The sequence below is a fragment of the Engystomops pustulosus genome, chromosome 9 (genome assembly GCF_040894005.1).
Source record: "Engystomops pustulosus chromosome 9, aEngPut4.maternal, whole genome shotgun sequence".
Lineage (NCBI taxonomy): Eukaryota > Metazoa > Chordata > Amphibia > Anura > Leptodactylidae > Engystomops > Engystomops pustulosus.
Window position 1 is genome coordinate 13449537 of NC_092419.1, and position 23833 is coordinate 13473369.

A 23833-nucleotide genomic window follows, 5' to 3' on the forward strand; every position below is an offset into this window, starting at 1 on the left:
AGCCCTCGTCTATGTTACAGACCACTCGTCAATGACATCTATCTCCTGCTCCCTGATTCGCCGCTTCCCCCCACGTGGTACAGAGGGAGGTAACTGCTAGACTTTGCAACGTCACTTCCTATGCGTCGCCGCACAGATTCACTTCCGGTTACGGGGCGCCCGTTTTCTAACGTCATTTCCGCTGTGGTCGGCGCTTTGCCGGATGTAGAGTTACGGTTTACGAGATCCTTGCGGAGCTGTTTTTGGACTGTTAGCAGCGGTGAGTTGTTTGTACGGTGACTTACCGGGAGTGTCCCGGCTCTGCTGCACCCGCGGGTGTGCTGCTCTATAGTGCGCGTCTGTAGCCTGACTGCTGTGTCCTGCCGCCTGTCTATAGGGCCCTCTGTCTGTCCTGATACTAACAGCCAGCAGCTGCCACTATATCTATACCGCGGGCCTGGTGACGTGTCCTCTGTACTGTATACAGGCCGTGCTCTACCCACTGCCTATACCCATAGCCTATACGTGCTGTGAGACTCTTAAAATTCTCAAATTTCAACCCCCTAGTGATATTAACACAATAAAGATAATTTTTAACCCCTTACTTCACAATGTTACGCAGTTGTATTGCTGTTTAGCTCCTATCACTCAGTGTTGGTCAGTGTAAGGTTCCAGAGTGTGAGCGGGGACTCTCTAAGCAGACACTTTATGATCCCTCTAGTGCTGTGAGATGCTGTGTGCTGACAATGTGCTTAGATTATCAGGGTGCAGGTTTATCTACACGTTCATTTACCCACTGAACATTGTACTAGTCCCGGACACATATGGACACCCTGAGATGCCTATTACACACATTGACAGTCAGCTCTCCTACTTCTCTGCTGTTCCACAACTCATAGATCTGCTAAGCCTTTATCCCCTGATAAAGAACTTATCTGGCTTCTGTCTTGTCTGGCTTCCCGACCCTGAGTCAGAAGTTACTCGGTCGTGTCTAGGAGCAACCTTAATTGTGTACAACAGGACTGATTGAGACATGTTAAACTTATTTCTGTGAAATGCTGTAGCCTCGTCCGCCACCCCAATACCCCTGGTGTCACCGTGGCGCCTCGTCCACCACCCCAATACCCCTGGTGTCACCGTGGCGCCTCGTCCGCCACCCCAATACCCCTGGTGTCACCGTGGCGCCTCGTCCGCCACCCCAATACCCCTGGTGTCACCGTGGCGCCTCGTCCGCCACCCCAATACCCCTGGTGTCACCGTGGCGCCTCGTCCGCCACCCCAATACCCCTGGTGTCACCGTGGCGCCTCGTCCGCCACCCCAATACCCCTGGTGTCACCGTGGCGCCTCGTCCGCCACCCCAATACCCCTGGTGTCACCGTGGCGCCTCGTCCGCCACCCCAATACCCCTGGTGTCACCGTGGCGCCTCGTCCGCCACCCCAATACCCCTGGTGTCACCGTGGCGCCTCGTCCGCCACCCCAATACCCCTGGTGTCACCGTGGCGCCTCGTCCGCCACCCCAATACCCCTGGTGTCACCGTGGCGCCTCGTCCGCCACCCCAATACCCCTGGTGTCACCGTGGCGCCTCGTCCGCCACCCCAATACCCCTGGTGTCACCGTGGCGCCTCGTCCGCCACCCCAATACCCCTGGTGTCACCGTGGCGCCTCGTCCGCCACCCCAATACCCCTGGTGTCACCGTGGCGCCTCGTCCGCCACCCCAATACCCCTGGTGTCACCGTGGCGCCTCGTCCGCCACCCCAATACCCCTGGTGTCACCGTGGCGCCTCGTCCGCCACCCCAATACCCCTGGTGTCACCGTGGCGCCTCGTCCGCCACCCCAATACCCCTGGTGTCACCGTGGCGCCTCGTCCGCCACCCCAATACCCCTGGTGTCACCGTGGCGCCTCGTCCGCCACCCCAATACCCCTGGTGTCACCGTGGCGCCTCGTCCGCCACCCCAATACCCCTGGTGTCACCGTGGCGCCTCGTCCGCCACCCCAATACCCCTGGTGTCACCGTGGCGCCTCGTCCGCCACCCCAATACCCCTGGTGTCACCGTGGCGCCTCGTCCGCCACCCCAATACCCCTGGTGTCACCGTGGCGCCTCGTCCGCCACCCCAATACCCCTGGTGTCACCGTGGCGCCTCGTCCGCCACCCCAATACCCCTGGTGTCACCGTGGCGCCTCGTCCGCCACCCCAATACCCCTGGTGTCACCGTGGCGCCTCGTCCGCCACCCCAATACCCCTGGTGTCACCGTGGCGCCTCGTCCGCCACCCCAATACCCCTGGTGTCACCGTGGCGCCTCGTCCGCCACCCCAATACCCCTGGTGTCACCGTGGCGCCTCGTCCGCCACCCCAATACCCCTGGTGTCACCGTGGCGCCTCGTCCGCCACCCCAATACCCCTGGTGTCACCGTGGCGCCTCGTCCGCCACCCCAATACCCCTGGTGTCACCGTGGCGCCTCGTCCGCCACCCCAATACCCCTGGTGTCACCGTGGCGCCTCGTCCGCCACCCCAATACCCCTGGTGTCACCGTGGCGCCTCGTCCGCCACCCCAATACCCCTGGTGTCACCGTGGCGCCTCGTCCGCCACCCCAATACCCCTGGTGTCACCGTGGCGCCTCGTCCGCCACCCCAATACCCCTGGTGTCACCGTGGCGCCTCGTCCGCCACCCCAATACCCCTGGTGTCACCGTGGCGCCTCGTCCGCCACCCCAATACCCCTGGTGTCACCGTGGCGCCTCCTCCGCCACCCCAATACCCCTGGTGTCACCGTGGCGCCTCCTCCGCCACCCCAATACCCGTCTTCCATCACCACTATGAGGCAGCGCTCAGTACATGCGCAATGCCCCACAAATTGTGTCGCTCCCTGCATGGCCGACATCTTGTCGGTTTCTTGCGCTACTGCGCATGCGCCCGAGATTTTATGGCGCGCGCTTCTCCCCACTACGAGCAGTTAAATACCCTCACATCACGCCACGTCTCTCAATGCTGTGAGTGATACCGACAACACCACTAGCACTGGTAAGCATATACAAACATCCTCCATCAGTAGCAGCATTACCAATTTTATATTTATAGTCATACCTATTTTATACATTGTTTCTTATTATTTTCCTCAATGTCTTATATAGTGAATTCATTGTCTAACCATTCTATTAACCTATTATGTATCAACTGATTATTTATTCATTTATTTATTTTTTAGAGCTATTAAGCATTATGTCATTGTATTAAGTATATCATTTATGTTGATCAACTTTTTAATAATTAATTATCTATATTTTTAACTTATCCCCTTGGGTACAATGAACTATTACCATCACCATCATTGTACTCCTGTTACAAAACAAATACCAACGACAATTTTACTCCTTTTTTTTCCCCCTGCTCCTATCGCCACTGCTTATCTTTTATAGTCTTTGTACACTTGATAAAGGGGTACTGTAACCCCGAAACGCGTTGTGTTTTAAGATCCTAAATAAACCAAACTGTATAATACACTCTGAGTGCGCCATCTGGTTGTATCACAAACTTTGTTCTGCTATTCACAAACTCCTGAGTGGCACAGCCATACCACATAGGAGATCCTCCACCGGGAGGCAGCACCAGATCATCTGCCAGTTAAACCTCTAACATCTCATAGCGTTGTGCCTATCCTAGCACAACCCTATACGGTGAGCACAATCTTTCACCCTTACTCCTATCCTCTCAAGAAAGGTGTAACACTATTAGCGCTCTCCCCTTGTCCCTTCTTGCCATACTCTTTCACAATACCCCTGGTGTCACCGTGGCACCTCGTCCGCCACCCCAATACCCCTGGTGTCACCGTGGCGCCACTTCTGGCATCCCTTCTCCGGTTCTCAAAAAAAACTCTTGTCCTTCTAAAATACTCTCCACATTTTCCATAGTCTACAACTGAGACACTGAAGCATATGAAAACGTAGCCTTATGCCCAACTGCATATGACACGAGTCACTCTTTTCCCGGAGAACAGCAACACCGAAATTTTGCTGTAAACATTGCTGTGCATCCAGCAGAGTGGGACTCCTTGCATTGTATTTCCCTATGATGCAAGGAATCCTGTCCACTGCACTGTAATGACCGGCACACATAACAATTTCCACTGACTTAAAACAGTGGAGGGGGCCCAAGATATCCCTGTTCTGCCGTGTACTATGCTCAAAGGGTCGTCATACTGCTGTGTACTGCACTGAAAACTGTAGGCATCAGGCCGCCAAGTACAGCTCTTCCAGTTTCACTTTTTACTTATTGTAGTGTTATTCTTGTATTGTTTTGCTGCCATGTATTGTTCATCAACCTTTGTGTCCTTATATTACCATGTACTCTACTGCAAAACACTAGGCACTGTACCACCATATACTTTATTTCTAGTGTCACTCCAATGCTTTGTAACTGCACCATCAATGTCAGTGTTATGCAATGTACTATACTGCTTTTATTAACTGTACTATGGTGTGATACTCAAGGATATGCCATATTGATATTCTTCAAGGGGTTTTCCAGGCCAAATATTTATTGATGACCCTTGGGTGCTTGATATCAGTTCCATCAGCAGGTGTGAACAGGACCTTATCTAGAACACTTTGAGCTTTTCGCTGGTGTGAACAGAGCTAAAAATCAAGTGATGTCTCTTCACGCAGATATTTTTTTTTTCTCCTCAGCATTTAACAGAATAAAATGTCAGACAGCGAGGACAGCAACTTCTCCGAGGAGGAGAGTGATAGGAGCAGCGAGGCTGAAGAAGTGGAGGACAATGAGGTGAGCTGTGAGCAGGGTTATTTTCTCCCGTTATAGACATTCACCCTATGTCTGGCATCTTCCATTCACATTATATATGTGATCCCTGTGTAACATGTTGTTGCAATGAGAGCTCCATAAATTCCTCTTATAATGACCTGGAATGAGTGCATCAATCACTTTGAGATGTAGAAACGTTGTCCACTTACCTTGAACTACCTCCCAACCGATATAAAGCGTCTGTCTGTCCCCGTTACTTGTTTCTTTTATTCTCCTCTGTCTGTGCCTTCAGGAAGCTGATGAGAGGGTTAGTGCAGCCGGCAGCGAAAAGGGTGAAGAAGCAGAGGAAGAAGAGGCTGAAGAAGATGAGGATGAGTATGATGAAGAGGAAGAAGAGGACGATGATGATCGTCCAAGAAAGAAACCAAGACATGGGGGCTTTATCTTGGATGAAGCCGGTAAGGCCGCCTGAAGACGCCCGTCCTGTCCTTGAAGTTTGTGACGTGCATCTAGGGATCTTGACACCGGCTTCTTTATCCACAGATGTCGATGATGAGTATGAAGATGAAGATCAATGGGAAGATGGAGCAGAAGACATTTTGGAGAAAGGTACTTTCCAGGAGGTTCATTCCAGTTGTCTGCTGAATGGGTGTATAAAGGCAGCGGTAAACTTTTAGATTTTCATGCACATGAATGATGAATGTGTGTAATTCGGCCAATCTGTGTGCACCTGATGTGAAACCTAGAAGTGTTCCGTGCTAAATATATTGGGAGGATGGTCATTAATATCAGATTGGCCGGAGTTTAAAATCCCGGACCCCCACAGATAAGCTAGGAGACTGTAGGCCAAGAGCATTGGTCTCTGTGTCTGTTGCCTCAGCTGATTTGCAGTAACTTGGTCTAACCACTACACTGAAAATGGCGCTCCATGCTTTTTGCTTAGAACAGAGGATCTGTGGGGGTGCTGGTGGTTGATATTGACGTATTCTATGGATTTTATCAACTTTTGCTCAGAAAGTATCATTAATATTGTTAATATCAGTCTCAGATTTTTGGCCACTTTATCATTTTATTATCGTTTTATTAGAGAGTGTGCAGATTAGCACTTCCCTAATATGTCAGAATTACAGGCTGTGGAGGGATTATGTGCATGGTTTACGGTGGCTTGTATTTTGACTGGTGACTTCAAAAAACCTCCAGGAGCCAGAATTGCCAAGGGATTTGCAGTTTGGATCTTTAAAGGCAACTACCATTGGGAATGCCCCGCAGCACTCTTCGGCTATTCAGCCTGTGCCCATGCGCAGTGACTTCTTGCTCTTTTCGGCAGTGAGCCGCGTTACTGCACATGCGTGGGCACAGACTGAAGAGCGCAGCGAGGTGGCTCCTGGAGGTAGGAGTTCAGAGGCTCCAGGGATGTGGTGTGGCCCTACTTCGTAAGTGCCAGGGGCCATCTACTTTTAGGAATTCCTCAGTTAGTGTATTCTTGATGGTAGGTTTCCTTTAACCCTTTGGATATTTCTTTAAGTTTACAAAACTACTGCCCTCATAGCAAACTGGGAGTTGTAGTTTTCCAACAGCCACAGGATTCTGTGTTTAGGTTATCCCTGGTTATTGTATCATATACCTGGATACATGATTGGTGCAGGGGTGCCCCAGTTTCTTGTTCTGTTGGCCTCTGACTCCTGGGGGGAAAACCTTTGGGGACTGTATGACTTTCTTAGATCATGGCTCTGGTCATGGTTCTGTTGCTTTTTTTTACCTTTTCTTTCCTGTCTGTTAGACCTGTATCACTCAGATTATCTTCTAATTCCTTGCATGCCTTCTCTCAGTGTCTGGTAATGATTCTCTCTCTATTCTTGTGTGTTGTATTGTACACTTGTGGTGTGCGCATTGTGACATCCCCCTCCCTTCATTGTGCTTGTGAATGTCGCGTGGCTCGTAAAAGCCTATTACTTCCACCCACCAGTGGGCACAGAGAGAGACCCGGGATTTGGATTAGGTTTCTCCCTTTCCTTAAAATAAGCCTCGTTCCTGTATGTGAGATTAGAGACGTTTGCTTTGTCTTTTTCCTCCTACTGTGTGATGTCTATGTGACTGGGCCGCGGTCTGTGCTAGTCACTGTGTGTCTCCTGTATGTGGCAGAGCCGTGTGAGGTTTCCTGTGTAGTCAGTGGGTGTTGTGCGCTCCTGTAATCTACCCACTTCCTCCTCCAGTTACTTAGAAGCACCATTACAATAGTGACGATTGCTGATAGCCTGATCCATCTCCTACATAGCAAGACCCTGACCTTGTTATAAGCTCCATTGCTTCTGTTTGCATGTTGTATTTTTTATTATTATTATAAAAGTTTTTCATTGGTTTTTCTTCCACTCCCCCTTTTGCATTGTGCCCCACTTCTGACACGCTTCCACGCTCCAGCTTTTGCCACATATTTTTAATTTTTCCCTTTCCCCATTTCCGGTCCCATCATCTCCGCCTCGTGGTTGATTTTGCCGCTATGTTTTGCACCATTGTGTCTTGGCTTCTTCATCGGTCACAGCTGAAGAAATTGAAGGTAAGCGATCATGCCATGTTCACCAACCATTATCAGTTGAGTTACCAAAGGCGGGTCACTTAATGGGACGCTTTATATTTGCTGCTTGCAACAAAGTAGAAGCCAATAAACTTGGGGAAAGCCACGCCAGAAGCCTTTGCATGGATTGCTGTATACACCGTTTATAACAGGGCCATCAGTACAGCATTGGGTCCCGGGTATCTATTCCCCAGCAGTTATAGGCTTAACCCACTATACTTTGGGTAAGGTGTAAGTGTACATAGTTGAGAGAATCAACCCCAAATTTTCAAGTTTTTACCTATCATGCTATAGTGGATAACAAATTGATTGGTGAGGATCTAACTGCAGGGAACCCCACCAGGCAGGAGAAAGGACCCCGCCAATTGCAGAAACCAGTCCAGTTCTGGAAGCAACAGGATGAGACCAAAACTGCCTGCTGACTTGACTACCTCTGGCACTCGCGTTCACTCTACCTGTGAGAGCACCGGAGATAGCTGAGTGTTTTGCTCTGTTCTTTCCATCCCTCTCATACAGCTGTATGGAGTCTCGGGGTTCATGCTAGTCCTGCCACTCCATAACTTAGTGAGAACCAAAACCCGGGTTTTCCAGATGGCTAGAGATTTCCTTCTAGTGATCGTTGGGGGTCCAAGTTGGTGGACCTTCACTGATTAGTTTGTTGTCCCTTATGCTCTGGATAAGGGATTACTTGAACCCTTTAAGAGTTCCTGAACACAGGTAATTGTGCCTGAAATCTGCTACTAATCCTCAGCAGATTTTCTGTTCATTTAATCCCCTGTGAAACCTAGATGGGGCTTATTGGCTTGGAGACGGCTGATGGTAATTCCCCATTCATCTTCTGTGTGGAGGGATGGAGTACCTTATCCTATTTTCGGGAAGGGGGTCCACAAAGTTTGGACCCCCAGCTTTCTGTTATGAGTTAATGGTGGGTAGGCATAATATATAGTAGGTTTACTCCGTGTAGCCTCTCTGTGCAGCAGGAGATGTAGGTAAGCACATCTTAGCTTTCACTTGCGTCGTATTGTCTCCCTGCAGCGTCCAATATCGACAATGTCGTCCTCGATGAGGATCGCTCCGGTGCCAGGCGTCTCCAGAATCTATGGCGGTGAGGTTCACATCGGCTCAGTATTTCTCCATCAACTATATTTGTGGGTTTTTTTTTTTTTTTTTACGTAAACCCGTGCAAATGACTTTCTCCACAGAGACCAGAGAGAAGAGGAGCTGGGCGAATATTACATGAAGAAATATGCCAAGTCCTCAGTGGGGGAGCAGTGAGTATTCTTTGTTGTATGAGAGCACCTACATCGGTCATCTGTACATAGTCTATGAATGTCTAATGTGGTTATTCCTCTCTAGTATATACGGCGGCTCAGATGAACTGTCTGATGACATCACCCAGCAGCAGCTTCTTCCTGGGGTCAAGTAAGTCTCTCTCAGGCCTCAACGCTTCTTGTTCCTGGATGCTTTTATACTGATCTTTTGCGATTTTATAAATTTACACTGTCATCCAAATCTTTAGGGAAACTACAATTCCCTGTATGTCTGATAACTCGCAACTTACCACTGATATGTACCAGGGAGAAGATAACTTACTCAAGTTCCTTATGGTTCTCTCTTATTTCTTTTCTTCTTCTAGAGATCCCAATTTGTGGACAGTGAAATGTAAGGTAAGTGTCATGAGATTGTTCTCCTGAAGTGCATGAAGCACCAATTCCCACATTCTGTTTGGAGAACCACAGCTTGTTCGTTCTGATCACTGTGGTGCTTGCTGCTGTCACCTACATCCACACAATAGAAGGATAACAGAATGCTCTTAGTCCGACCACTGAGACAGCAGTGACCAAGAGAAAGGGGGGACTATAAGTCCCCCTGATTGCTTCCTGTGAATCAGGCGCTACCCTAGGATTGGAGGTAAGGTGATCAGGAGGGACTGACTGCTGGGACCCACGCATTCTGGTGAACGAGGGTTGATATTCTGACTAAAAGGAGACTGTTAGGACTTCTGTGAGAGTGCCAAACACTGTACTCGATCTTCAGCACTCGTATAGTCAGCAAATAGAGCTCCTGGACACTTTCTTGGCCTTGCCACGACACCTATTAGAATGGGCTCCTCGTTCTCCAGATCATAAGGGTCTCAGCAGTCGGCGGAGTCTCACCGATTTACCTTCTATTCCCCACCCTGTGGAGATGGGGGATAACTTCTTATCTCGGGACGACCCGTCTTCAGAAGGCTTCAGTGGCACTTGTGGTCCTTTGTTCTCCTGGGCTTTCTTGTTGGATAAAGCTTATAAGCTTATGGCACAAAGAGTATAACATTCTGAACGCTGGAAGTTCAAAATTGACAATTTTGTGGCTCCTGAAGTTTGGACCGTAACACACAACTTTATACAAGTGATCAAAGTTGGGATGAAATCTCCTGCACAGTGTTAGCCCTGGGAGCATCTTGACCAAAAGTAATGCGAAAAAACTATAGTGACATGACACCTTTTAATCTAAATGTCGATGGAAATCCTAGTAATATCCCATCAGATGCTACAGTAGGAGTAAGATCTCTCTTATAGCATTTCTTTGACTATGTACAATGTTCTAAGTTTTTTTTTTTTTCCTTGCAGATTGGAGAGGAACGAGCCACCGCCATCGCTCTTATGCGGAAATTCATTGCTTACCAGTTCACAGATGCAGTAAGTGTTGCGTTCTAAGTTTATCACCCCTATATAGTTGGGCCTAGTTCTGCTCACTTCCTCTGCTCTCTTGGTTCACAGATCTCTTTATACTTTTCTTTCATACCTTCTTATCTCCCCATTCAGTCTCCGCTAATTAATTTCTTCTTCCTCTTCTTTTTCTTGCAGCCACTGCAGATCAAATCTGTGGTCGCACCAGAGCATGTCAAGGGTTACATCTACGTTGAGGCCTACAAACAGACCCATGTCAAACAAGCCATTGAGGGGGTAGGGAACCTGCGTATGGGCTTCTGGAACCAGCAGATGGTGCCCATCAAAGAAATGACAGACGTCCTGAAGGTGGTGAAAGAAGTCACAAACCTCAAACCCAAATCATGGGTGCGACTGAAGAGGGGTATCTACAAGGATGACATTGCTCAGGTACGTGTAGACCTCACCTTAGTATTATGGGTGGACAGTCCTTACTAAGCTTCTTAGTGTGAGTTTTTGGCTATTACCCTACTTTATATTCTTCTTTTGGTTACATTTCTCATTTGTTTTTTGTCTAGGTGGATTATGTAGAGCCCAGTCAAAATACAATTTCTCTGAAAATGATTCCTAGAATCGACTATGATCGCATCAAGGCCCGAATGAGCCTGGTAGGTGGAAAGTATTGATGGTCGTCGTGATATGCTATGCGTTTAGTTTCGCTTCCTTTAGCACAATTATATTGTCTTCCCTATGTAGAAAGATTGGTTTGCCAAGAGGAAGAGGTTCCGGAGACCCCCACAGAGGCTGTTTGATACAGAAAAGATCAGGTAGGAGCTTATTTTGCCACAGTCCTGGTCTATATTATGGATATATTTTCCCTGTACTCCTGAACGATTCTCTCATCCGCTCAGATCACTTGGGGGAGATGTTTCTTCCGATGGAGATTTCCTCATTTTTGAGGGTAACAGATACAGCCGCAAAGGTTTCCTCTTCAAGAGCTTTGCTATGTCTGCTGTGGTAGGTCACCTGTGGGGACAAGCTCCTCTTCTTGTGCATAAACACAAGACTATTGTTCAGTGTTTTCTGACTTGGATGCATCATGTTTTCAGATCACGGAAGGAGTGAAGCCGACTCTGTCTGAATTAGAAAAGTTTGAGGATCAGCCAGAAGGTGTGGATCTGGAGGTAGTGACAGAATCTACAGGTAAGGAAAATTAATATGAATAATATTAACCCCTTAAGGACGCAGCCTGTTTGCAGGTTAAGGCTCGCAACTTTTTTTTGAAATTTGACCTGCGTCTCTTTATATGGTTATAACTTTTGAACACTGTTACTTATCAAAGCGATTCTGATATTGTTTTTTCCCCACATGTTGTACTTCATTTTAGTGGTAAATTTTGGCTGATACGTTTTGCGTTTATTTACAAAAAAAAGAAAAAAATGATGAATTTTTAGAAAAATTTGCCATTTTCGAAATTCAAAACCACCGCGTTTTCAGGCAGATAGATTTAACACCTAAATAACTTGCAGAATAACATTTCCCATTTGTCTACTTTACATTTTCATAATTTTTGAAATGTTTGGATAATTTATTTTGACGTCACGCGGCCTACAAATCGAATAGCGATTTTCCGTATTTTCGGAATTGACTATTTTGGGGATAAATACTGTTTGAAATCAAATTTTACATATTTAGCAACAAAACCCCCTATATAACCAACCCATTTTCAAATCTGCACCCCTCAAACTATCAGAAACAGCATTTACAAAGATTGTTAACCCCTTGAGATCTTCATAGTAATTGAATCAAAATGGCGGTGAAATTTAGAATGGTCAAATTTTGTCGGTTATACGTTCATTTAGCCCTAAAATTTACACATTTCCAAAAGATAAAAAGAGAAAACTCACCATAAAATTTGTTCTACAATTTCTCCTGAGTGCAGCGACCCCCCACATGTGGACATTACTTGTGTTATGGGTGCACAGCAAGGCGCAGAAGGGAAGGAGCACCCTGCAGCTGCCAGGATTTTAGTTTTCTGGTTGCCCCCTTTTGAAGGCTATAACATTTTCGCTTTTCCGTTATTGGGGCCATGTGACGGCATTTTTTTTGCGGGACGAGATGCTTTTTCCAGTGTTACCATTTTGGGGTTGGTATCACCTATTGTTGAAAATTTTGGAACTTTTTTTTGAGGTCATGAGTAGAAAAGCATCAATTCTGTACTGGATTTTTTACTTTTTTTTTTTTTTGTGTTCACCGTATAGCCTAATAATCCTGTTATCTTTATTCTATGGGTCAATACGATTACGGGAATACCAGACATGAATATTTTTTCTTATGTTTTACTAAATTTGCCAAATAAAACCCTAATGTGGGGAAAAATCTATCATTTTTGCATCGCCGGCTTCCAAGTGGCAGAACATTGTTACGTTTTTGGCTACAGAGCTGGTTGATGGCTTGTTTTTTGCGGGACATGTTGTTCTTTGCAACAATATCATTCTGGAGTACATATGTTTTGTTGATCACTTTTTATTGCATTTTTAGTGGGATATAATAGGTAAAAATCATAATTTTTGGCGGGTTTTTAACGTTTTTTTTTTACGGCGTTCATCATATGGGTTCAATAGTTATTTAGTTTTATTCTACGGATTGTTACGGACGCGGTGATACTATATATGTGGGGTTTGTGTTATGATTTAGACTTTTTTGAGTGTTATATGTCTCTTTATATGTTTTGGGGCTTATGGGCATTTTTAGTGATTTATAAAGTAATTTTTTATTGAAAAACATTTTTTTTTACATTTTTTTACATGATCCACCATGGGATATGAACAAGCAATCATCTGATTGCTTGTTCTTGATAATACTCTGCAATACTAATGTATTGCAGGGTATTATCAGTGCCAGCCTATGCAGATGCATAGGCTGACACTTTGCCTTTAAGATGACGTCACAGACGCCATCTTAAAGGTAAACCCTCCAGGCTTCTCTGGGGTCCCGATCGGACCCCAGAGGTGCCAAAACAGCAATCGGCCCCCCCCGAAAACTGTGCGGGGGGGCCGATTGTGATGTAAAGACCCCCAGAAGGCATGTTAAATGCCGCGGTCGCGTTGACCGCGGCATTTAACGGGTTAAACACCCGCGATCGGAGCCCACTCCGACCGCGGGTGTTAGCCGGGGATGTCAACGGTAGATTACCGTTGAAATCCCGCGGCTAACGATGCCGGTTCGGCTGCTATACAGCGCTGAACCGGCATCGTCTCTGCGCAGTACAGCTACGGCGCAGAGCGCTAAGGGGTTAAAGTGAAAGAAGTTTCATTCTTTATTATTATCTATAATATTATAAATGTATGACTATGTTGGCACCACTTGTTAACTAGACTAAGGATCCCTGGTACATGGGGATCTAACCATCTCATAGACTTTGAGAGGAGCAGCACATGTTGAAATGACCCTACATCAGTGAGGACATATGGGATCATACGGTTATCCTATAGATGGGTTATGAACATGTAACTTGGGTAGTCCATTTAAAGGGATTGTCCAGTCACAAGTTAGCCCCTCTCTATGGGATAGGGGTTAATTTGCTAATCCGTAGGGGTCTTGGTGTGGAGACCTGAGCTCTCATATACCCCAAATGAACAGAGCAGACAGTCGCACATGTGCCCTGCTACTCTATTCATCTCTATGGCGCTGAAGAGATTGCTGAGTACAGTGCTCTGCTTTCTCTATCTGTTCCATAGACAGTGAATGGAGCAGCAATGCTCGTGTCTGACCACCGGCTCCATTCTTTTTGGGTATATCGTATCCCTGTTCTTGTGATCCGTGAAGGTCCCATCACTAAGACTGCCACCCATCCTGTGTATCTGTGTATAGGGGCTTATTTGTTGTTGTGACTGGCCATTTCTTTAAGGACTAGTCAGTGACAGTACACAGTGTGTGTAGGTCATCATCATGGTCTTACAAACGATCTTTCAGCCTCTAGCTTCAGAAGTACGTCCACAAGTGGATGAAGCCCAAAGGATGCTTTATGCCAGGTTTTATTCTCTGCTGTCCTCATCGGCAGTGACCAGTTTATTGGCCAGCGGCTTCGCTTACAGGATGCTAGGACAAAACAAGGTATTGGAGGTCACACTACTATAACCTCCACTCAATGCTGATCTGTCCCATCTTCTTACAGGGAAGGAACGTGAACACAGTCTGCAACCGGGAGACAACGTGGAAGTGTGTGAAGGAGAGTTGATAAACCTCCAGGGTAAAATTCTCAGTGTAGATGGAAACAAGATCACTATCCTGCCCAAGCATGAGGACCTCAAGGTAAGTCCTACTTTTAGTCTCTGAACTGCTTTACGGGAATGAACGAAGTCCGGCTTGGTAATTGACAAAAGGACCATTCCATATGGAAATGGATTGGTCTTGGTGCTTTATAGAATGTGCAGTTATTACTAGATCGATGGGGGGCGGGGGGAGTCTTGTATCAGGCAGAAGCTGCTGTTTCCCATTACTGCTGGTGGGTGACTAACTTCATTAACAGCTTCTGCCCCAACAAAGATAATGTTTACATACAGGGCCGCATCTGCCATGAGGCGAGATGAAAATCTCGCTTCAGGCGGCAGATGCCCGAGCCTTGATTAGAGCGGCACCCTGGGCGTCTGTAATGTGGGTGATTCGGGCGCTCAATGCCGCCCGAATCACCCACCATGAAATTAATCGCGTCTGTTTCTTTAAGAACACAGACGCGATTACTATACAGAGCGGAGATGGGACGGGGGGCGTGGTGTGTATACACGCTGTGACCTGACAGCGCACACTGCAAGCATCTCCAGCCTGCTGACAGGTTCTCCTGTCCTTCCGGCCTCCACGTGTAGATAACATTCGTGAGGAGCCACAAGTGAAGCTCCCGCTGTCTGGACCTTGTGCAGGGAGACCGGAGGACAGTAGGAGCAGCAGGAGACTGCAGGTGGAGGAGCCCAGGAGTGTGTGAGTCTCAGGACCTGAAGAGACACATGATCCAGCTACACACGTGCAGGCCGGGTGTCACAGGTTTGCCGGCAGGAGCCGCTGAGTGAGGGGGAAGTCTCTGAAATGCTGGCTGTAACCCCTGCTGTGCCAGAGAGCAGTAAAGAACAGAGCTCAGGTACTGAGGGGCTGGAACTGTATGTGCTCCAATATCAGGTTGTTAACCCTTGGTGTGTGCATGGAGGCAAAACTTCCCCAAAGATTTTATCAACTCTTTACCTCCCTTTTGATTTTTGCTCAGCTTTGTATAGATAGGCTTAGGATACTAGTAACAACTACAGGTGGCCCCCTACTTAAGAACACCTGACTTACATACAACCCCTAGTTACAAACGGACCTCTGGATATTAGTAATTACTGTGCTTTAGTCCTAGGCTACAATAAACAGCTGTAACAGTTATCAGAGGTGTCTGTAATTAAGATTTATTGTTAATCCTGGTTCTTATGACAACCCAACTGTCACAAAGACCAAAAAAAGTTTGACTGGGGTTACAATAATAAAGTATACAGTTCCGACTTACATACAAACTCAACTTAAGAACAAACCTACAGACCCTATCTTGTACGTAACCCAGGGACTGCTTCTATATACTTCACTTGCATCACCTAGTCCTCCATCCGCTACTGCTTATGTCACCTGCACAGACTGAAATAATTCAGCTGCAAATGGTATTCTTCATATACTGAACTAATCTGGTATCCGCTATTGTATATTCCAGCTGTATAGCAACTATATTATGCCCCCTGTGCATAAAGTGAACTAATTCTCTACCAAATACTGTATATTCCACCTGCATGGACTAAGCTTAGCCTTTATCAGCTACGAATATTATTTTCCATTTGTAGCGACTGAACTAATCTGGTGTCTACTGTATATTATATTACCAAAAAAAAGGTTCAAAAGAACACAGAAACAAATAACCATAAATATACTTTATTTCAATCAAAATAGATGTTAAAAACCAAACATAATACAGCATACATGAACGGACCCAAATGATATAAAATTGTGTGTATACCACATAACGGTAGTAACTAGCCAGTACAAATTATAACACACTAATAAGAATAATGAGTGCACAGTAAGATGGGACAATGCCCAAAAGTAAGTAAACTCAGAGTGTACAACACAAAGCTGTAAACCAGTGGCTGTAATACCATACCAAGGAGAGGATCACACACAGACAATGCCCCGACACGTGTTTCACATATGGCGCTTTTTCACTCCCCTAGTCTACTGTATATTCTATCGGTATAGCAGTACGCTTCATCTGCATAAGATCTTCTTATCAACTACAGGCGGTCCCCTACTTAACACTCGACTTACAGACGACCCCTAGTTACAAACGGACCTCTGGATGTTGGTAATTACTGTACTTTAGTCCTAGGCTACAATAATCAGCTATAACAGTTATCACAGGCGTCTGTAATGAAGCTTTAGTGTTACTCCTGGTTCTTATGACAATCCAACATTTTTAAAATGGGGGTCGGGGGGGGGGGGGGGGCAGCATTTTCAATTTTCGCCTCAGGCAGCAAAATGGCTAGAATCGGCCCTGTTTACATAGGTAAATGCAATGCGGCGTCTGCCTCATTCCAATCAATCTGTTGTTAAAATGCCATCCTGTCGTTACCACAATATATATGAACTTTAAGAATTCTAAAGCACCTACAAGGTCCACTAGGTTCTGGCACACTCCTAACTTTCTGTCTTGTTCCTCTCCTATAGGACATGTTAGAGTTCCCAGCTAATGAATTGAAGAAGTACTTCCGCATGGGAGACCACGTCAAGGTCATCGCAGGGCGCTACGAAGGCGACACTGGTCTGGTTGTTCGGGTCGAAGAAAACTTTGTCATCCTCTTCTCTGATCTCACCATGCATGAGGTCAGTGTTTTTGTTCTTTAGAGTTTGTATGTTCTCTCCGTGTTTGCGTAGGTTTCCTCTCGCGCTCCAAAACATACTGGTAGGTTGATTAGATTGTGAGCCCCATTGGGGACAGGGACTGATTTGACAGCTCTGTGCAGCCCTGCGTAATCTGTGTGCGCTATATACATAAAGGAATTATTATTGTTCTTTTGCACATAGTTTCATCTTCTGTTTTTACTATCCTTATTTTGACTCTTTAATAAATATGTTTATTTTCCACTCCAGTTAAAGGTCCTTCCTCGGGACTTGCAGCTTTGTTCAGAAACGGCTTCAGGAGTAGATGTTGGTGGACAGCACGAATGGGGAGAGCTGGTGCAGCTGGATCCACAGACGGTGGGAGTTATTGTGCGTCTGGAGAGGGAGACCTTCCAGGTAAGAGACCCTGACTACAGAATCTCCATTGGCTGTAGTGTAAAAGGACCTCCTGTGCCTCATACTTATATACCCTCATTGGACGCCTCTTATGTTCCTTTCTGTAGGTTTTGAACATGCACGGTAAAGTGGTCACAGTCCGGCACCAAGCTGTCACCAGGAAAAAGGACAATCGCTTTGCTGTCGCTCTGGACTCGGAAGAGAATAATATTCACGTCAAAGATATAGTCAAGGTCATCGATGGACCTCATTCGGTGAGGAAGAATGTCTTGTTGTACCTTAACATAATAAAATGCTATTTCAGTGTTTTCCACAGCCGACGACAATTCACTTGAATATTTTAGGGTCGAGAGGGTGAAATCCGTCACTTATTTCGGAATTATGCCTTCCTGCACTGTAAGAAGCTGGTGGAGAACGGAGGAATGTTTGTCTGCAAAACGCGCTACCTGGTCCTAGCCGGAGGCTCTAAGGTAAAGCCGTCGCTCTTAGTGTTTCAAACTTAACGCTTGCTTGATTGTTATAGGAATTCTGCATGTTATAAATATTGATAACATATCAGTAGAATATGTTCTCCGTATCAGATTGATTGGGGGTCCTGCATCCTCTCAGATGTTCTCGGCAGCAGATACAGTGAATTGAACAGGAGGCAGACAGCAATGTTCACTGTGTAGTGGCCAGACCAGGTTCCTGCAACTTCCATTCAGATAAATATGAAGCAAGCTGCAGTGAATCGGTTCAGCCACTAAACCGAAAACAGCGCTGCATCACATGCTGAGAATAGATGAACTGTGGACTTGTATGGAGAGATTCACCCTTCGGTCAGATATTGAGGACTGGTTTTTAGTATTTGTAGACTCTAATACCTCCTTTCTGTTGTTCTCCTACAGCCCAGAGATGTGACAAACTTCACAATTGGAGGTTTTGCTCCAATGAGCCCGAGAATCAATAGCCCGGCACATCCCAGTGGAGGAGGTAGCAATTTGTTGTAGTATTTCTCAAATGCAGGTGTTAGTCATCTCTATATTCATATCATGGTGGTCCATCACTGTCGTCACTTTATTTTTACAGCACAGAGAGGCAATATGGCTGGCGGAGGCGGTGGCGGAGGAGGTGGTGCAGGCAGAGGACGAGGTCGCAGGGACAATGATCTTATTGGTCAGACAGTCCGAATTTCACAAGGCCCCTACAAAGGCGAGTAAAACAAAATGTGTGAGGTTTGGGAATACCCGGCTTACCCATGATGGCAGACTGCGATGGTAAAGAGGCTTGGAGATTGTTTTCAACAGCAAGGACATAAGCGTTGAGAACAAAGCCGCCATCCTACGTGCATGCATGTTTAGCCGAAAGTGTATGGGGGAGACGGCTGTGCTGAAATCGGTTATGTATGGGCAGAATTTAAATAATCTCCTTATTGCGATCACTACGTCTTGTCTTGCAGGTTATATTGGCGTCGTCAAAGATGCCACAGAGTCCACAGCTCGTGTTGAACTTCATTCCACTTGTCAGACCATCTCTGTGGACAGACAGCGTCTCACCACCGTGTTAGTATTCAGCTGCACTTATTGTATCATCTCCAACAGGGATTTATCTCTCTATCATGTAGCCATTTCTATGGTGGTACAAGAAACCCAACATCCACCGCCCCTAATGTCTGCTTATATAGTATCGCCCTATACTGTGTGTATTACAAATATTTAGGGTTTGTTAATTTCACAGACAAAAAGAGAGGGGGGGTGAGCGCTGCCATGCAGCCCGGCCGAACATACAGGAAAAGATAGAGCATGCAACACATGTGATGATTTTCCTGAACTTTACAAACAAATAGTTTAGTGAATGGGCTTTAACTACACAGTCTTGGAACTAGGGCTCCCTGCATAAGGGACCTTTTGAATGCTTTGATGACTGAAATGTGTTGATTGACACCCTAATTTCCATCCTCTTCTTCACAGTGGTGCACGTCGCACTGGAGGAATGACCTCCACTCACGCCAGGACGCCCCTTTATGGCTCCCAGACCCCAATGTACGCTACTGGCTCCAGGACTCCAATGTATGGCTCCCAGACGCCGGTGCATGATGGTACGTGCATGTGTGCTACATTGGTAACATAGCTGTTCTAATATTTTGATGTGATGAATCCTAACTCATACTGATAACTTTCCCATTGTGTGCTACAGGGAGCAGAACACCTTATTATGGGTCTCAGACCCCTCTCCACGATGGCAGCCGAACCCCTGCGCAAAGTGGGGCCTGGGATCCCAACAACCCAAATACACCTTCAAGGTGAGTGTGTTTTAAATAATTGTCTTATGACTGTGACCTCCAACCGTATTAGGGTAATTGTACCCCGTTCTATGATGCAGGTGAGATTGTGACTCTGGACAGGTCCCTTTTGTGGAGGACTGGAAGAGTCATGTAAAAGGCTACATGTAGTACTGTATTTCACCTGCAGGGGGAGTATTAGGCTGGCTGTGATATGCATGTTATCTGAGGCCTTGTGTTGGGATTGAATTGTTGGGGCTCCATTCTCCGTTTCCCTTTCAGAAATCTCCGGATCCCTTTCTTCCCAGTCCTCCCCATATATATTATTCTAGTACTATTTTAACCCTTTAATAAATGTTTTCAGGGCGGATGAAGAGTACGATTACCGATATGACGATGAACCATCCCCATCACCCCAAGGCTATGGGGGAACACCAAATCCACAGACTCCAGGGTACCCCGATGTACCGTCTCCGCAGGTCAATGCGCCGTATCATCCCCAGACCCCAGGAACACCTGCAATGTGAGTGTTTAATAAGAGTGCAGTATCTGTTACCTGTATACATGGTCACTGCCCTGTCTCAGGAGATTCTTGTGCCTTACTGAAGATTCTGACACAATTCTTCTAACTTTTATCACTTTCTCTCTGTGGTTCTTTACAGGTACAACACAGACCAGTTCTCTCCCTACGCTGCACCTTCTCCGCAGGGCTCCTACCAGCCAAGCCCAAGTCCGCAGGGCTATCATCAGGTGGCTCCAAGTCCTGTGGGTTATCAGAATACACACTCACCAGCCAGTTACCACCCGACCCCGTCACCCATGGCTTACCAGGTAAGTGCCCGCTTCCGTCTGATGGCGTGCACATTGCCGGGTGAACTTAGGAATCCGTATTGTGACTTTCTTTCTTCCAGGCCAGTCCAAGTCCCAGCCCTATAGGATACAGTCCGATGACTCCTGGGGCGCCCTCTCCGGGTGGTTACAATCCTCATACACCGGGCTCTTCTATAGATCAGATCTCCAGCGACTGGGTTACCACAGACATTCAGGTCAAAGTGAGAGACACCTTCCAGGACAGTCAGGTCGTGGGACAGTTGGGAATCATTCGCAGCGTTACTGTAAGTCCATCACTAATACTAGCAAAGATACAACACTATTGCCGAATTGGTTAGAGGGTTATTCCCGTCTCGTGTGAGTCTGACCTGTAGGATCGCCTGTAATTTTGAGAATAAAACTGTCACTGCGTCTGACTATAAGAACGGCGAAACCGCTCCTGTTCTGCTGCGGCTCTAGAGGTCAGACCCTCCTACTCGTAACGCGAAGGCACATCCTAGCGATTTGAGGATAACCTTTTAAAGGGAACCTACCACCTCGATTCTACCTATAAAGGTAGAAGGGGTGGTAGGTGGATGGATGGGACGTGAGGATAGCCCTTTTTTGGGCTAATCCTCACGTCCCGGGTGTCTTTTACAAAACTTTATTACATGTATATGCTAATTTTTTTATGCGGCTACTGGGGCGTGGAGTAGCCGGACATGAGGCTACTAGTCGCGGCTACTCCACGCCCCAGTAGCCGTTTTACTCCGCCTACCAGGTAATCTTTGGCACGCAGCTCCTGGTAGCTGCGCGCCCTCGTCCGAGTCCCCCAGCTACTGCGCATGCGCAGTAGTTCCGGCCCCAGAGCCGCGGCCGCGCAGCCGAAGGCCTGCGCATGCGCAGAACGCAGGGGACTCGGACGGGGGCGTGCAGCTACCAGGAGCTGCGTGCCAAAGATTACCTGGTAGGCGGAGTAACGCGGCTACTGGGGCGTGGATGTCCGGCTACTCCACGCCCCAGTAGCCGCATAAAAAAATTAGCTTATACATGTAATAAAGTTTTGTAAAAGACACCCAGGACGTGAGGATTAGCCCAAAAAAGGGCTATCCTCACGTCCCATCCATCCACCTACCACCCCTTCTACCTTTATAGGTAGAATCGGGGTGGTAGGTGCCCTTTAACTACCGTACCAGACATTGACCCTGAACTCCATGTGGCCACGTCTGGTGGCTTGTTCTGCTGATTACATGTAGTGTCACTTTATAGAAGTCGTGGCCACAATCTTTCTCCTTAAGGGTCTGTTATGAAGAATTTGTTCTTGTTTGCAGGGTGGGCTTTGCTCGGTGCTGTTACAGGACAGTGACAAAGTGATCAGTTTTTCCGGGGAGCACTTGGAACCTGTCACCCCTTCCAAAAATAGCCGGGTAAGAAGATGTATTCAGTAACATTACATTTTTTTTTTTTAATTAAATTGCCAGATTTTATAAATCCGTTCAGTTGTAATTTAAATTAAACCTCTGGGTCTTATGACCGGACATGAGGCAGTGTTACCTTCTAGCCCTTCTAGTAAACAGACCTTCCGCTGCCTTGGGGTTATGGCAATACCATATAGGGCATGCACCAATAGCATCTGCAATCGTTGCTACCAATCGCATATGTTAATCCTGCTGTGGCAGAACAAGGCCGCTGCCGTCTTAGGTGAGATCATTGCTCCCTGTCATCAGAGAGCAATGATCTCTCACCATGACACCCGTGGGTCTCTATAACACCCAAGGCTGTATGGTTTCTGAAGATCTGTTACAGTGGCACATTGTAATACATGATCAATAGAATCCTCATATAATGCCAATACTGTAGGATCAATCAAACAACCTAGGGTTAAAGTAAAATTCTAACACCCCCCCCCCCCTTTCCTTAGAACGGATGTAAAAAATTATAAACAAGTCCCCGGCATCCCAAAATATCTGATCTATTCAAAATATTATAACGGTTATTTCCAGCATTTGACCCCCCCCCCTAACAGAAACCATCGCCCCACATGTCCGAAAACGCGATGAAAAGTGATCAGAATGTCATACAGTTCTCACAATGGTAGCAAATTAAAATTCAGCTCCTCCTAAAAAACCAAAGTATGAAATGGTTATTAGCGCCAGAAGATGGCGAAATTTAATTTTTCGTTTCTCTGTACGGAATTTTTTTTTAGTTGTATTAAAACACAATAAAACCTGTATAAATTTAGTGTCCCCGTGTAAAGGGGAGAGGTGACATTTTGCGGCGCGCAGTGAAAGCCGAAAAAAAACAAACAAGAAAATGGTACAAATACGATTTTTTTTTTTTTTTTTTTCTCTCACTGCATTTATAATTTTAATTTCCTACTTCCCGGTTCAGGGCACGGAATATTAACAGTAAATCCCGGCACTATAAAGTGCAATTTGTTACGCAGAAAACAAGCCCTCGCACAGCTATGTAAATGATGGGGGAGGGGGGAACGAATTCATAGATTTTTTTTTTTTTAGATTTTGAATGGCGGAAGCGAAAAAGGGCCTGGTCGTTAAGCGGTTAAGTTTTAGGTAGCGGGAAGGCGCAGGTCGCCCGTGTGGTAAGGCAGAGGGGGGGCGTGAAAAATGAATAGTCGTGATAGCGAAAGATGTTGAGACTAAGGGGAAGCTGCAGGATTGGCACAGTAGGAGTGCAGACAGGATCTCGCTCCTCTGAGGCCCTGTCCCGTCTGACCTCTGACCTCTCTCCTCCTTCCCGTACAGGTAAAGGTCATCCTGGGAGAGGATCGCGAGGCGATGGGCATCCTCCTCAGCATAGACAATGAAGACGGCATCGTGCGCATGGATTCGGACAACGAACTTAAGATCCTCAACCTCCACTTCTTAGGAAAACTCGAGTCGTGAGGCCGACACGCCGGGGGGCCGCCATTTCCTCTCACGAAGATTTAACCCTTTATGCAAAGGCCGGATTTCTAGGAACGGACGTGAATATCGAATGCGGCGCACACACACCTTTTCTTATCACCACGAACTACATCCGGGGCCCGTCCTCCCCTGCGCTCCGTGTGACATTTAGATTTTTTGAGGGTTTGCAGCGAATGTGTCTTTATTTGCTTCCATTTTTCGCTGATTCGCCATCGGAATTGTTTTTATTTTTTATCGTCGTCTTCTGGTCGGTTAGTGATCATTTCTCTGGTGCGAAAACCCACTGTGTAATATTTATATGGTGCAGTCAATAAACCAGGAGAATTACCTCCCTGCGTGGTCTCCATGGGGGGGGGGGGGTGATACGGTCTAAGGCCTCGTTCATAGAGAAGAGACACTTCCCCGATTATCTGAGGTAAAACCGTTCTAGTTGCCCACGGGAGCCAATCGGCGCTCAGCTTTAGTTTTATAAACCGGCCGTGGGGAAATGAAAGCTGAGCTCTGATTGGTTGTCACTGGCAAATAGAACAATTCTACTACTGAGACTTCTGATCTCTG

General features: G+C 46.7%; 1 protein-coding gene across 2 annotated transcripts; it reads left to right on the forward strand.

The window, feature by feature from the left end:
• Positions 1-131: 131 nt before the first annotated feature.
• On the forward strand, positions 132-23603 carry SUPT5H (SPT5 homolog, DSIF elongation factor subunit). 2 transcript variants are annotated; one of them, XM_072123301.1, is made up of 30 exons: positions 132-259; positions 4669-4765; positions 5037-5202; positions 5288-5353; positions 7284-7298; positions 8352-8421; positions 8519-8587; positions 8673-8738; positions 8953-8983; positions 9929-9997; positions 10166-10417; positions 10546-10635; positions 10724-10794; positions 10879-10984; positions 11077-11170; positions 14145-14281; positions 16709-16864; positions 17132-17278; positions 17386-17532; positions 17623-17748; positions 18166-18250; positions 18347-18469; positions 18717-18819; positions 19228-19355; positions 19454-19559; positions 19903-20061; positions 20201-20369; positions 20450-20653; positions 21680-21775; positions 23114-23603. In XM_072123301.1, the coding sequence occupies exons 2-30, from the start codon at positions 4685-4687 to the stop codon at positions 23252-23254; spliced, it is 3273 nt and encodes a 1090-aa protein (XP_071979402.1). In that variant the 5' UTR covers positions 132-259; positions 4669-4684; the 3' UTR covers positions 23255-23603. The 2 variants fall into 2 exon arrangements, with proteins under 2 accessions (XP_071979402.1, XP_071979403.1); XM_072123302.1 differs by lacking the exon at positions 7284-7298.
• Positions 23604-23833: the final 230 nt, after the last annotated feature.